The following is a 13,244-nucleotide window of genomic DNA, read 5'->3' on the forward strand; positions in this document are numbered from 1 at the left end:
GCTGACATAGTGCAGGTTGGACAGTGTTAACTCCTATAAGCATATTTTCCCTGATATCCTCTTGGTTCTGAGGGAAGCATACATAAATTCACTGTAGTCCACAACAAAACTCCTATTCATTTTAACGGTACAGGATCAGGCCACTTATGTCTGCAGATTATTTTTATTTTATAAATCAGCACTGCCAGCCCTCAGACTTCAGGCAGCATCTGAAAGTGACAAAGAGAGGTCCTTCTCTGAGGCTTGCTACAGTGCAATCTATTGATCCCACCTGGTGGGATGAAAAAATCAGAAGTAAACGTTCTGTAATTTAAAACCTTGTAATTTATTTCCCCTGATTTGACATTTGTGGCATATAAACAGGAGCAGAAATGGAAACACAGAGCTCCAACTCTCAGCTACTGCCTACTGGTTTCTGATTCTTCATCCATGGAATGAAACACTGGAATGGCAAACATAAGGTTAGGATTTTAAATTAGGAATTAATGAAAATGCTTCTTACTTTGTTGCCCCCCTTACTGTAGTTTCCATGGAAACAGGACTGGAAAGGCTGCCTGTAGCATATAGCTGGGAAGGAAATCTCTGCCTTGTCACTTTCCGCTCTGAGCCACCAGCTGACCCAGTGATATTGCCAGATTTTTTTCCTATTGTTTTTAGCACCTTAAATGAGAACAATGATTTCTCAGAGGGCAATTTAGCTAACAATCCTGATTTGGTCAGTTATGTTGGTTACTTGTGCACTTGGCCTGTTTATATTCCTCTTTTTAAATTTTTACGTTAGTTTGGTAGTGTCAGTAACATATATTAGAACTATTGAATCATGACACCAGATTATTGAAAATGTCACTTGAGTTGAAGACATTCATTCCATATCATTTTTAAGTCATGCTAGGTGTGGTCTGAGCATATGGCATGGGCTATTTAGACACAACTCTGCCATTCGCTCACTTTTTGATGAATCACACTGGGCCAGGTTTTGAAAGATGCTGAGCTCTTCCTACCTCCTTGTGCTCATCACTTCACAGACTCAGTCCCTAAGCCTCAGTTAACAATCATCTGTAAATCCTTCCGCTTGCAGAATTTCTTTGAGATGCTGAATATCCTCCCCACTGAGTTAAAAGAAAAGTGTCCACAAAGACTTGCACTGAAATAACTAAAAGTGGGAATTACAAATAACTTTAGTTATTATGGTTCTAGTTTCCAGAGAGACAAGCCTTGCATTTCACTTTCAGGTTTTTAGAGTTGCAATGTCTGGGTTTCAAACACGGCAAAGGGTGATTCTTTGTTTAAATACACATGTACCCACTGAGGTTTTAATTTAATTTGGGGAAATGTCACCACAGCGTTTAGTAAAAGCTTGCCTTTAACCTGAATTTTGGGCCAAATCTGAGCTGACAGTCAGAGCCTGATGATTCCACAGTCCTGCCCAGGCTCTGGGGATGCTGTCAAGTGGCTGACTTTTACAGTACTAATATTAACCATTATTGATTAAAACGGCATGCATCTGACTTCCTCCAAGGAATGGCTACCCTGTTGTTTCTATAACCATTGCTTAGTTTGTGGCAGGGTGTAGCCCAGGCACCTCATACCCCAACGCCTCTGGGTTGCCCTATCAGTTATGAAAGTAAACCACTGCTTCAGCCCTGGCACCTCCTTCAGTACAAATTAAGCACCGTCTATAACCCAACTCACTCAATCCGCCCCGGGGCAAGACCAGCGGCTGCTTTTCATCTCCTCCCTACTCTGTCAGCTTGGGTGGCCCTGCCACAAGTCACCCCTCCAGCCAGCGCGGCGCTAGGGCTCCCCGCAGCACACCGGGACCCCTCCCCGGCGGCCCAGGAGGGGCGGGCTGCCGCCGTGCGGTGCCAGTCACCACTACGGCACCCCTGGCTCAGGCTCTCTTACTGCCCCGCCCCCACGCCGGCCGGAGGAAGCGCGAGACTCCCCAGGCTTCCCCCCTCCCCCTTTCTCCTGGGGAGGAGGCGAGGAACTCCCTCCTCGCGCCCCTTTCCCGCGGAAGTTTGGCGGCGTGGGGCCGCCGTAGACGGGTGAGCCGCTGATTCCTGTCCGGGTGGATGCAATTGCCATTGTGTGTGCGGGCGGCTCGAGCTGGTTCCGCGTGTCCCCGCGCCCCCCGCCCGGGCAGCCATGAGTGAGAAGGGGGAGCTGGACCTGACCGGGGCCAAGCAGAACACGGGCATGTGGCTGGTGAAGGTGAGAGGCCGCGCGGGCGCCGGGCCGGGCCGGGCTAGCGACTCACCCTGCCTCCTCCCCCCGGCTCCTGCCCCGCGAGGGAGGCCCTGCCACGGGCCGGCGCGGCTCCTTCCCTCCCCGGGGCCGAGACCGGAGCTCGCCTCGAGAATACGCCGGGGCGGGGTCGCTGTGGGGCGGCGGCGAGATTCTTCTGGGGGGGGGGGCGAAGATTGGGGGGGGGAGGGGGCAGCAATTCCCCGTTTCTGTTGCTCGGGGCGGGGGGCGGGTGACTTTCCCACCCCCCTTGGCGGCCCCGCGGTCTCCGCAGGAAAGCAGGGGCTCGTGCGGCCTCCCTGGGGCGCTGCGGAGACTCGCCGCGCGCGAACCAGTGCAGAGGCAGCGGGCAGGTCCCACGGGCGCTCGCTGCGGTGCCCGGCACCGTGACCCGAAACTGCGAGACTCCAGCCCCGTCAGTGGCTGCGCTCTGGAGCAACCCTGAAACTGACGGGTGGCATGTGACGGCAAAGATTGTGAGCACTAGCAAGGCAAGGGGGAGAGGGAATGAACTAGTGGAATCGTCTCTCTATCCCAGTAGCATTCAGGAGGCCGTGGCAGGAAGGAGAGAATTAAAATTATCCTTTTCTGTAGCTGGGGTGAGGACTTCAGATTTATCAGACACCCTTGGGCAGAGATGGATGAGGCTCACTAAGCAGGGTCCCCGGCCAGCACCCTGCTAGGATTCACATCATACTTTATCTTCTAAGAACCTGGGGTTATATCTGCACTTAGGATTTTCAAGATCACACGGTGGTAAAAAAAAGCCAGTGGCTGGGTTATGCTATTGACTCCATGATTGGCAGCACTGGTGCTAGAGCAGCAATAGAAGATTTCAGAAAATCCTCAATGTGGACAAGGTCAAGGGGTGGGCTTGTCACCAGGTCTTTGTACTTCCTCTTTAGTGTCAGTTTCTGGCTAGTAGGTTTTATGAAGCCCTGTTGAAAATGAGTTGGTCCTAATTATGCTTACCAAGGAGTTTTCAAATCTGTTTGGGGAGATGAGGAGGTGAAAGGGGACCCAATGTTGATATTGGTTATTAGCAACAGAACTTACCTAGGTGCACTCTCTATAATAAGAGTAGAACAAGGATAGCAATAACCTTTTTAAAACATGATTTTTCACAGATGGGTGCTAACATGACTTAAAAATGACTTCCATGGCTGGTATTGACCAAGCCTATGGTCTTGGTAACATTGTACTTCCTTTCATATAGTGGGAGCCCACAACTCTGTAGTACCCCAGCATGGTTCAAATATGTTTTGGTGTTGTAGTAAAGATGGTAGTGAACTGAACCTGGTAACTTTGCAAACAACTGCACCTTTTTTAAGCCAACAAACTACAATTGGTTGGGCATTTTTACCACGGTGTTATCACAGGCTAGATGATACAATGGTAAAAACATGTAAATCCTGCCCATGTTACATTTTCTACCATTGCTGCAACACTAGTGAATTACAGCTATAAAGTTTGATAGTGTAAAAGGGTTATGCATAGATTTCCCCTATCCTCCTGGTTTAAAATCCAGTTCAGACTTGAAGGAGAGATAGCAGACCTGCTTCAGGTCTGAACTGGATTTTTAAAACCGGGCAAACTTTTGTAAGTAGGTCCCCCAACATGTTAGGAATCACAACATAGATGGGACCTCATATTATTGTAGCAAAGCTGATTATCATTTGGTGGATTTAATTAAAAAAAATTCTCTTTAAACAATAGAATGTTTTGTATAATGCTGCTTTACCACAACAGTTCACAACATGATTTCCCTGGCTAATGAAGACCAGGTATAACAATGTTGCAATTGTTAATTAATTTCTGGGGGAAAGACCTTTTGGAAAAACAGTTCTGGCTAACCTGGTTTCACTTTAGACTGTGTGGAGCTAACATAGAAAGTATCCAAGAGAGAGACAGTTTAATAGGTAATAATAGCCCAGATATTACAGTGGTGGGTGCTTTAGGAATATATGCAATAAAAGTAAGTACAGCTAAGGCTGTGAGGTTTTAGAGTGCAGAAAATAGAAAAGTAGGTTGTGCTAACTAGGGAGTATTTTATTTTGAAATGGTATTGCTTTATGTCATCTCTCTTCCCACATGGTCATGTTACAAATTGTGAGGGAGAAGTGTTATCCCTATCTACATAGCCAATAATAAAGGCCATGTCTCTAGAATCTTAAGTATTTTATATATGTTTTGTTCAGATGCTATTAGTTCACTCATGGTCTCATGTCAGACCTTAACTGAGGAATCCCTTTTCCAAAATGCAAGTTAAAATTATTTGAATTCTGTTTTTGTTTATAGAAACAGATTGCAATGTTTCTGTACACTATATTCAGGATTGTTAAAAGATTTTTGAAAACGGATCCTCCTAATTGTTCTTGCTAAAATTAAAATAAATCTGGCATAGTGGATGTTTTATTGTGTAAGACATTTCCTGTCTTCCTATAGATTGCATAATCCCATCCAGTATACAACTACAGATTTAGCTCGGTGAAGTGAGGCCCTACACTTAATGGCATCTTTTTTGTTCTGTGTGTAATGTGACAACTTTTAAACAGTATACATGTGATGTATACTGCCTATACATCACAGGCTGTGGCTTAATATTATTATTTAATATTTGTATTACCATAGCACTTAGGAGCCGTAGTCATGGATCAGGATCCCATTGTGTTGGGTGCTTATCTCTCTCATTGGGTGTGCAGCTCTGCCTACATAGCAACAAACTATGTAATCCTTTAATTGTATATACTTTCTACAGTGGATATAAATGCAAATATGGAATGACTTTACTGTACTAGTAAAACCCTAGAAAGTATTGTTACAAAGCTAAAAATAAAAGTGGATTTGCTGGAGCTTCTGATGCATTCTGAGTGTCAAAAGAAGAGCATGAAAAGAACATTGTACATGAACACTTTTTTAGTGCCTGGCCTTAGGGTTAGTAAAACTTGACTTCCTTTTTTGTTCCACAAGTCATTCAGATCTCCTGTTAAGTGTTAAGGCTGCAATGTGTAATCACCTCTTTTAGTCTCATTTAAGCCACACATCTTAGGCGATGCTTGGTAGACTTTGGAAGGTTTAGATATGGTCGGGTTTTGGTGCTGACTTATTCTCTTTGCCTTCCCTATCAAAGAAATATTAATCTCCAGTGTATTTTGATTCTTGTTGTAAAGAAAGCAATACAAAGTGGATTTTTTTAAATTAAAAAAAATCTTTGATATAACTATCTGTTGCATAGTTACCTGAAATTTATCATTATTTAGGTCCCCAAGTACTTGTCACAACAATGGACTAAAGCTTCAGGAAGGGGTGAAGTAGGGAAGCTGAGGATTGCCAAGTAAGTAGTTCATATTTTTTTTGGTAGGAATTCTTAGAATTATTACAGAAGTAGAAAAAGTTATTTTTAGTATACAGCAGTTGTGACGGGTTGGATCACAGAAACCCCCTTGGGAGCTGCCACCCGATGTGCCAAGACTACTTCTACCCCTGCCTTCCCTGCCAGCTCAGGACCCCAGCACCCTGTCTTGCTGAGCCAGACACTCACGTCTGCTCCAGCAAAGACCCAGGGTCTGAATTACTTGCCCCAAAGCTGCAGGTTTACCTGAAAGCAGCTCACAGAAGTGTGCTTGTCTTTAACACTCAGATGCCCAACTCCCAATGGTGTCTAAACCCAAATAAATCCATTGTACCTGTATAAAGCTTATGCAGGGTGAACTACTCATAAATTGTTCGCCCTCTATAACATTGATAGATATGCACGTCTGTTTGCTGCCCCAGGTATTAATACATACTCTGAGTTATTTAATAAGTAAAGAGTGATTTTATTAAATACAGAAAGTAGGATTTAAGTGGTTCCAAGTAGTAACAGACAGAACAAAGTAAGTCACCAAGCAAAATAAAATGCGCAAATCTATGTCTAATCAAACTCAATACAGATAAGATCCTCACCAGTTCCAGAATGCTCCCTTTTACAGACTAATCTCCTTTTAGCCTGGGTCCAGCAATCACTCACACCCCCGTAGTTACTGTCCTTTGTTCTAGTTTCTTTCAAGTATCCTGGGGGGTGGAGAGGCTCCCTCTTTAGCCAGCTGAAGATAAAATGGAAGGGTCTCCCATGGGTTTAAATAGACTTTTTCTTGTGGGTGGAGACCCCCTCCTCACCTCTATGCAAAGTCCAGTTCCAAGATGGAGTTTAGGAGTCACCTGGGCAACTCACATGTCCATGCATGACTCTCAGTTTTTACAGGTAGCATCCATTGTTTACATGCTACCTTTGAACGTCCTCAAGTAGACTTCTTATGTGGATTGGAGCATTCCAAGGTCCATTGTCCTTTAAGTTTTTCTTGATTAGGTACTTAATTTCAACATTCCTTTCTCCAGGAACTGACCAAATGCTCTACTAAGGTTATTTAGAACTCAAGCCAGTACACAGCCAACATTCATAACTTCGAATACAAAAATGATACCTGCATACAAATAGGATTAATACATTAAATAGATCATAACCTTTGAGATATGTTACATGGCATATGTAGCATAGAACACATTCTAAGCATATTTCCATAAAGCCTTATGGGAGATACCGTCACAGTAGTGTATTGCAGTGAAGTACTACTTATCTTGCATAATATTTATTGCAAGTACAAGTTGTGTTTTTTTTCTATGAAGCTTGAAAATATAGCTGCCTAGTGATTATCAGTGTATATTATAAGCAGTATGAATACAAAAAATTATACTGGTGTGTGTAGATATATTTTAGAACACCATTTCTGGTTTCATAGACATCAGAAATAGGCACATCTAAATAAAGAATCTCCATCAATTTATGTATATGCTATTGTGTTGCTTCTATTTGCTCCTGCTGATTTCCCCATTTGTACTAGGGTAGCTCAGGAGTGAAGACAGTAACAAAGCTAGAATTTTAGGTTGCTGCTGTTATCAGAGGAACCAGACCTGTGAAATTACATTATGGAAACTAAAACATTTAAATATTTTCTTTTACAGAAATCAAGGAAGAACAGAAGTAAGTAATTATCAAATCCAAAGGCTATAAATGTTATATTTTGAACTTTAGTGTTGTTTAAAGTATATTTCTTTGTAGTGTAAATTTCTCTTATAGTACTTGTAATAGAGCACTGGACTGGGAGTTGGCAGACCTGGGTAACTGGCTCTGTCACTGGCCTACTGCGTGATCTTGGGCAAATCACTTATCTTTTTGTGCCTCAGTGTCCCCATCTGTAAAATGAGGATAATGATGCTACTATCCTTTGTAAAGCGCTTTGAGATCTACTGATGAAAAGTGCTATATAAGATCTAGGCATTAATATTAAGCAGAAAAAGTTGGAAACAAAGAAGTAAGAGTTCAGAAATATACCATATCATATTTGGTATTAATTCAATGATTTTGTTAAATATAAAGTATTAGGGAATTTGAGGGTTTTTTCATCTGCAAAGGCAGCTGATTAATTTCTTTTATTAGCAATTGAATGAATAATAGCTTTACCAAGTATTTTACCTTTCATGTTAGATGAGAAGGTAGCAGCATGATTCAGTATACCCCAGAGCCAACCAATACATTGAATTGGAAGAGACTTAGCAAAAACTCAGCAATGGGTAAAAGCTGAATTTACCATCTTAGAGTCTGATCTAACTCTCACTGGAATACGTGGAGAGACTCCAGTTGTCTTTGGGATTTGATCAGGCTCATGGTTGGCTGTAATATATGCTGCTGACACTTTCACACAGCTAACTTCGCTTTTGAGAAACATTTAAAATATCTACATTGAAAGGTATAACTATCTTAGGTTCTCAAACATTTTTAAAAATAATGAAATGCAATTAATTGTTCTCTGACATCAAGAGGAGATAAGTCTGAGTAAATTGTATAAATAATCCTGTGTGAAAATGTTGAATAAAATATTTCAGAAGATTAGTATATTAAAAATTAGATCCCAGATGTATATTTGAAAAATTGCATTGTACTATCTCATTTTTCTTTCTCTTCCTGTTTCCTAAACTCTAAAATCTATGTAGTTAAAAGGTCTATGTAATAATATTATGTTCATTGTGGGTGTTAGGTATCATTTACTTTGAATGAAGATCTTGCAAGTATCAATGATATTGGAGGAAAACCTGCTTCAGTCAGTGCACCCAGAGAACATCCATTTCTTTTGCAAAGTGTGGGAGGACAGACGTTAACAGTGTTTACAGAAAGCTCAGGAGGTAAGTTAGAACGAAAATTATTTGTTAATATAATTCCTGTCATGCATGTTTGCATAGATTCTTAATCTCAGCATGATAGTTGGTTAAAAGGACACCATCAAGCTGATAGATCTAAAATAAAGACCTTTCAGCTTTGTTTTATGGTCACATGCATGCACATAATACTTCATTCTAGTTGACAGTTTTTCTTCTTTTAATTGAGTAAGGGCCTGAAATGTCTCCAGAAAGGATTGTACTGTACATTCCAATATCAGCCTGCTAAACGGATCAGAGAGGAAGAATGGAGTACAGTGCAAAACCTTTGGGTTTCATCACAACTTGTGCTTCTGATAGGATGACCCAGCAGAAAACTGCTGCTTTGTTCAACATTTCTTTTGGAGGAAAGGATAGATTTTTCAGAAATCTAGCTACAGTGTGGTGAAAATCAATTTTGAATTGTGTTCATTTTTTTCTATCAGTCTTGATATAGTGTCTTGTTGACCAGTGAATATTAACTGTCATTCATCAAATTTTCCAGTTGTTCACTTTGTCAGAAAGTGTAATAGTAATGTGGTATTTGTAGCACATGAAAAATAACTATTTTTGTCTATTGGATTCAGATTCCTTGACCTACATTATGTGTAGGTCACTGATATTATAGTAGCAATACATGGTAAGTGTGGGGCATTTTCAGGATACCTTTCATGGCTCTCCTTCCTCTTGTGGAATAGTCAGTATATTTTCCCTTTGCTGGTTGGCTGTTCTGATACTAAATTAATGTTATGTAGTCCCTGAACTTTGTGTGCTGCAGATTTGTATATTGTAAATGTATGGCAGCATCATAGAAAATAAGGTGGCGGTAAAGAAAGACTGGATGCCTTGAAAGCTTAGTAGAGGATATTTGGGGGTTCAGGTATCTTGGAATGTTTGGGAGTCCCCACCAGGCAAATAAAGTTTATGATGCTTTCCCTCCCCTTTTTTGGGCAGGTTCAGAGGTGACTATACATTTGGATACGCTGGATTTTTGGATGGTTTGAATTCTTCATTTTCCACTCCTGCAAGGCTGGCCAGGAACTAGCTGCCCCTGTTGCATCTTGCCCAAATATCTGTCACTATATCTTAGGGTGGATAAACACATTACCTGAATATGAATGCTCAAAAATGGAATAGTTAACAGTGACATTTGACGTATAATAATTAGGTTTTAGACTTGACACCATATAAATATTCAAGTCTCTGAGATACTGTTTTGTTTTTTAAAAAAGGTGAAGGGACAGACCTACTTATTGCGATGAACTGCTGAGTGATACAACATACCCATGTATGGCATGCATGTTTATGACTGCATTGTGTCCATCATAAGGCAATGAAATGGAAAATTTAAATTTCCGCATTAGAGTAGGTAATTATATGACAGTGATTCCTATTACACTTTCCATCTGCTATCGGGCTAGGCATATCCTAGAGCAGTGGTCTCCAAAGTGGAGTGCCCAAGGCGATCCATTGGGGGTCACGGCTGGAGGAGCGCCGCCGGAGGGGAGGGGCGAAGGGTGGCCGGAGGAGGGAGGGAACGAGCGAGCGGGGAAGCTGCTCCCCCTCCCCCCGCAGGCAGGGCCACCCGGAACACAGGGGCTTTAGGGCTGCAGGGCCCTGGGCTATGGAGGCCCCAGGGCCCTGGCCTGCAGCTCTAAAGCCCCTTTCGGAATGTGGCCCTGAGTCCTTCGGCCCCTGGAGGAGCAGGGGCAGCCGCACAGCCAGCGGCCGGAAAGAAATGGCGCTTTTCCCTTCAAAGCCGGTTGGAGAGAAGCAGGGCTTTGAAGGGGAAAGCAGCACTTCGACGGGGGAAGCGCTGCTTCTCTCCGGCCGCTGGCTGCGCGGCTGCCCCTGCTGCTCCTGAGTTCTCTAGCCTGTACTCGCAGGGCCGCATTCCGAAAGGGGCTTTAGAGCTGCAGGCCAGCACTCCGGGGCCCCCTTAGCCCAGGGCCCTGCAGCCCCTAAAGCCCCTGCATTCTGGGTGGCCCTGCCTGGGGGTGGGGCAGCTCCCAGAATCATGGCCATGGGGGCAGTGCCACGCTGTGCAGAGCCTCCTGCACCAGACAGGAGCTGCCCCAGGTAAATGCTCTGCATCTCCTGCCTGCCCCAGCCCTGTGCCTCCTCCTGCACCCTCACTCTGAGTGCCCTCCCGTACCCTAACCCTAACCCAGACCTTCGAATCGCTGTATCACAAAGTGTTAAACCAAGATTTTCAGAAATAGTGAAGCATATTCAATCACATTGCTCTCACTAAAAATATTATTAATAATAATTTTTTTGTGAGAGCAAAAAGGGTTTTGTACCGTTAAACAATATTTTAAAAAAATATTGTTTATTTCATCTTTATCTCATCCTTTTTTAATTTCTATTTTTTGTATGTTTTATAATGTACATAATATATTAGTATAGTAGTACATGTGTATAATTTATACATAAATATACATATATTGGGGGTGCGTGCTCAAAATTTTTTTACTGATAGGGGTGTGCGATCAAAAAAGTTTGGAGACCACTGGATTAGAGAATAAGGTGGGGTAAGAAAAAAATACCAGGGAAAAATACTGATTCTTATTTTTAATGGAGAAGAATGTGTAGAAAGGCTTTTTGAGCCACTTTCTCCCCTGATTTACGTCTTGTGCAATCTTGGCATGTAAGCCAGACCAGAATTTGACATTAATGTTTTAGCTAAATCTGAGGAGTCTTTCAAGATAAAATAAATGATCATCAACTTTACTTCTTATGAAGCACTGCTTGTCGTAAATACACAATTCTGATCTCTCAGAATGGGTTATGCCCTTTTGAAACAGAAGGGAAGTCCACTGAATTGCTAAATATTCTACGTTTTACCATCTAAGTTAGTATAAAGTGCATAGTTAGCAGCAGAGTGGGTGGGTTCCTTTAATGTGCATTCAAGGATTAGTACGCCAAGTTAATATAATGGATAATGTAATTGGATAAAACCAAATTCAATTGCTAGATGAATTGTGCTTCTGTTAGCAAAAACAGCATGGTACACCACAGGGCTGGCTCAAGGCACCCGCTAAAGAAGCAGGTCCTTGGGGCGGCCAATATGAAGGGGCGGCATTCCAGCCGCTATTGGGGCGCACGTCCGGGTCTTCAGCGGCAATTCGGCAGCGGGTCCCTCAGTCCCTCTCAGAGCGAAGGACCTGCCGCCAAATTGCCGCCGAAGAGTGGAGTGGCGCGATCGTGCTGCCGTGGCTTGGCTTTTTTTTTTTTTTTTGACCCTTGGGCAGCAGAAAACCTGGAGCCGGCCCTGGTACACAGAAAACTGATTTACATTGTATACAGAAAGGTTGGTAGAATGGTTTAGTTTTCTGTAAATTGGAAACTAAATTCATATATTCAGTCAGTGAAATCAAATGTATTTGTTTCATTCAGTTGTCAACACTGACATTTTTTTCTAATGTGATCTCCCTTAAGTACTTTAGATCATAATTGCTCTACCATGCATTGTTTCTGAGTTGGAAAAAGTTACTTGATTTCATACTTGTTCTTTAAGTTCTGCAAACAAGGGAAGGAATCTATATCCCTATACCTTTTTGTTTAGGGGCAGTGGGAAGTCCTCAACTTCAGTTTTAATAAACCAAGTTATTAATAAACTAAGAGCAGCAGCAACCACTATAGTTAAAGTTGTGAAATGGTTAATGTTCTGACCCCCTGTTTTTCAGTCTCTTACAGCTTGCTGTAATTTTTCAAGCTTGGTCTGTGCTTTAAGATGAATATTTGTTCAAACTTCCCGAAATAAGATTAAACTGTTTTTGCTTATAAGTGGAGGGAAAAAAATCCTTGTTACTGGAAAAGTAAGAGAACCATTGCAACCCTGTCTTGTACAATTGTAGTATGAAAATGACATGGGATATTAAACTGAAATTTGGCATGGAAATAGCTTCTATTGAGAGTGCATCTTTGGGTATTCTGCAGGGAAATGTAGTTTTGATTTTACCAAATTACAAGCCTTTGAAAATCGTCTTTGTGTATGATGCGAAGAATATCTTGTGACTTTTTTTTTAAACACACTAGCAATATTCTGAGTAAAGCTGGCTGCATTGTGTATCATGTATGGCTAACTTAGAATTACATTTTTTTCTACAACCCAAGCTAGCGTCTTTTAGTTGTGTATTCATCTGCGTATGCCATATGAACTGAATCTATGAAAATCATTTATGTGAAACTTAGTTACATCCTGATTCTGTAAAATTTTAGCCTATGTAACTCTACTTATATGAGTAGTCTACTGAAAGAAGCACTGTGCCACATCATTCTACTTCAGTCTATTTATGCTACCACCACTAGGATCATCTTTGATGCTCCTCGGGTGATGTGGTCAGAATCTATATGTGAATCCCTCTGTCTTCTATACCACATCAGGCTCAAGCTTCTTGCAATAGCCTTCAAACCCCTAAATAGCTTGACCCATATCTTATGATGTGGACCCCCCCACCTCCCCTCCCCATGGTGTCTGCATTGATACACAATTTGTCCATTTTCCCCTGCAACATTCTGTGCTTTTTTCCATGGCATTCTCTATGCATGCAATGCAGTTTTCTGGGTTGGTTTGTAAAGTCACTGATGTCTCATTTAAATCCTTCCCGCAGATCTACTTTTCCTACAATGCCTATTTCATTATTTATCTTATGTATGAACTGCTAATTTATTGGAAAAGAGTGACCTAAAGACACTGGAGCCGAATCTAGAAATTACCATGATAAAAGATGTAGATTGAATTGTGGAGGGAGGAAAGAAGG

General features: G+C 42.1%; 1 protein-coding gene across 2 annotated transcripts in view; it reads left to right on the top strand.

The window, feature by feature from the left end:
- The first annotated feature begins 1,963 nt into the window (after positions 1-1,963).
- GTF2F2 (general transcription factor IIF subunit 2) overlaps positions 1,964-13,244 on the top strand; it is a 133,568-nt gene continuing 122,287 nt past the window's right edge. Inside the window, exons 1-4 of one of the 2 annotated variants that reach the window (XM_045013136.1) lie at positions 1,964-2,214; positions 5,508-5,581; positions 7,249-7,267; positions 8,322-8,466. In XM_045013136.1, the coding sequence (XP_044869071.1) occupies positions 2,149-2,214; positions 5,508-5,581; positions 7,249-7,267; positions 8,322-8,466 (304 nt within the window). In that variant the 5' untranslated portion in view covers positions 1,964-2,148. Of the gene's footprint in view, positions 2,215-5,136; positions 5,182-5,507; positions 5,582-7,248; positions 7,268-8,321; positions 8,467-13,244 lie in introns of those variants that run through there. The other variant, XM_045013133.1, reaches the window with a different exon arrangement.

This window comes from Mauremys mutica, chromosome 1, assembly GCF_020497125.1.
Source record: "Mauremys mutica isolate MM-2020 ecotype Southern chromosome 1, ASM2049712v1, whole genome shotgun sequence".
NCBI classification, from domain to species: Eukaryota; Metazoa; Chordata; order Testudines; family Geoemydidae; genus Mauremys; species Mauremys mutica.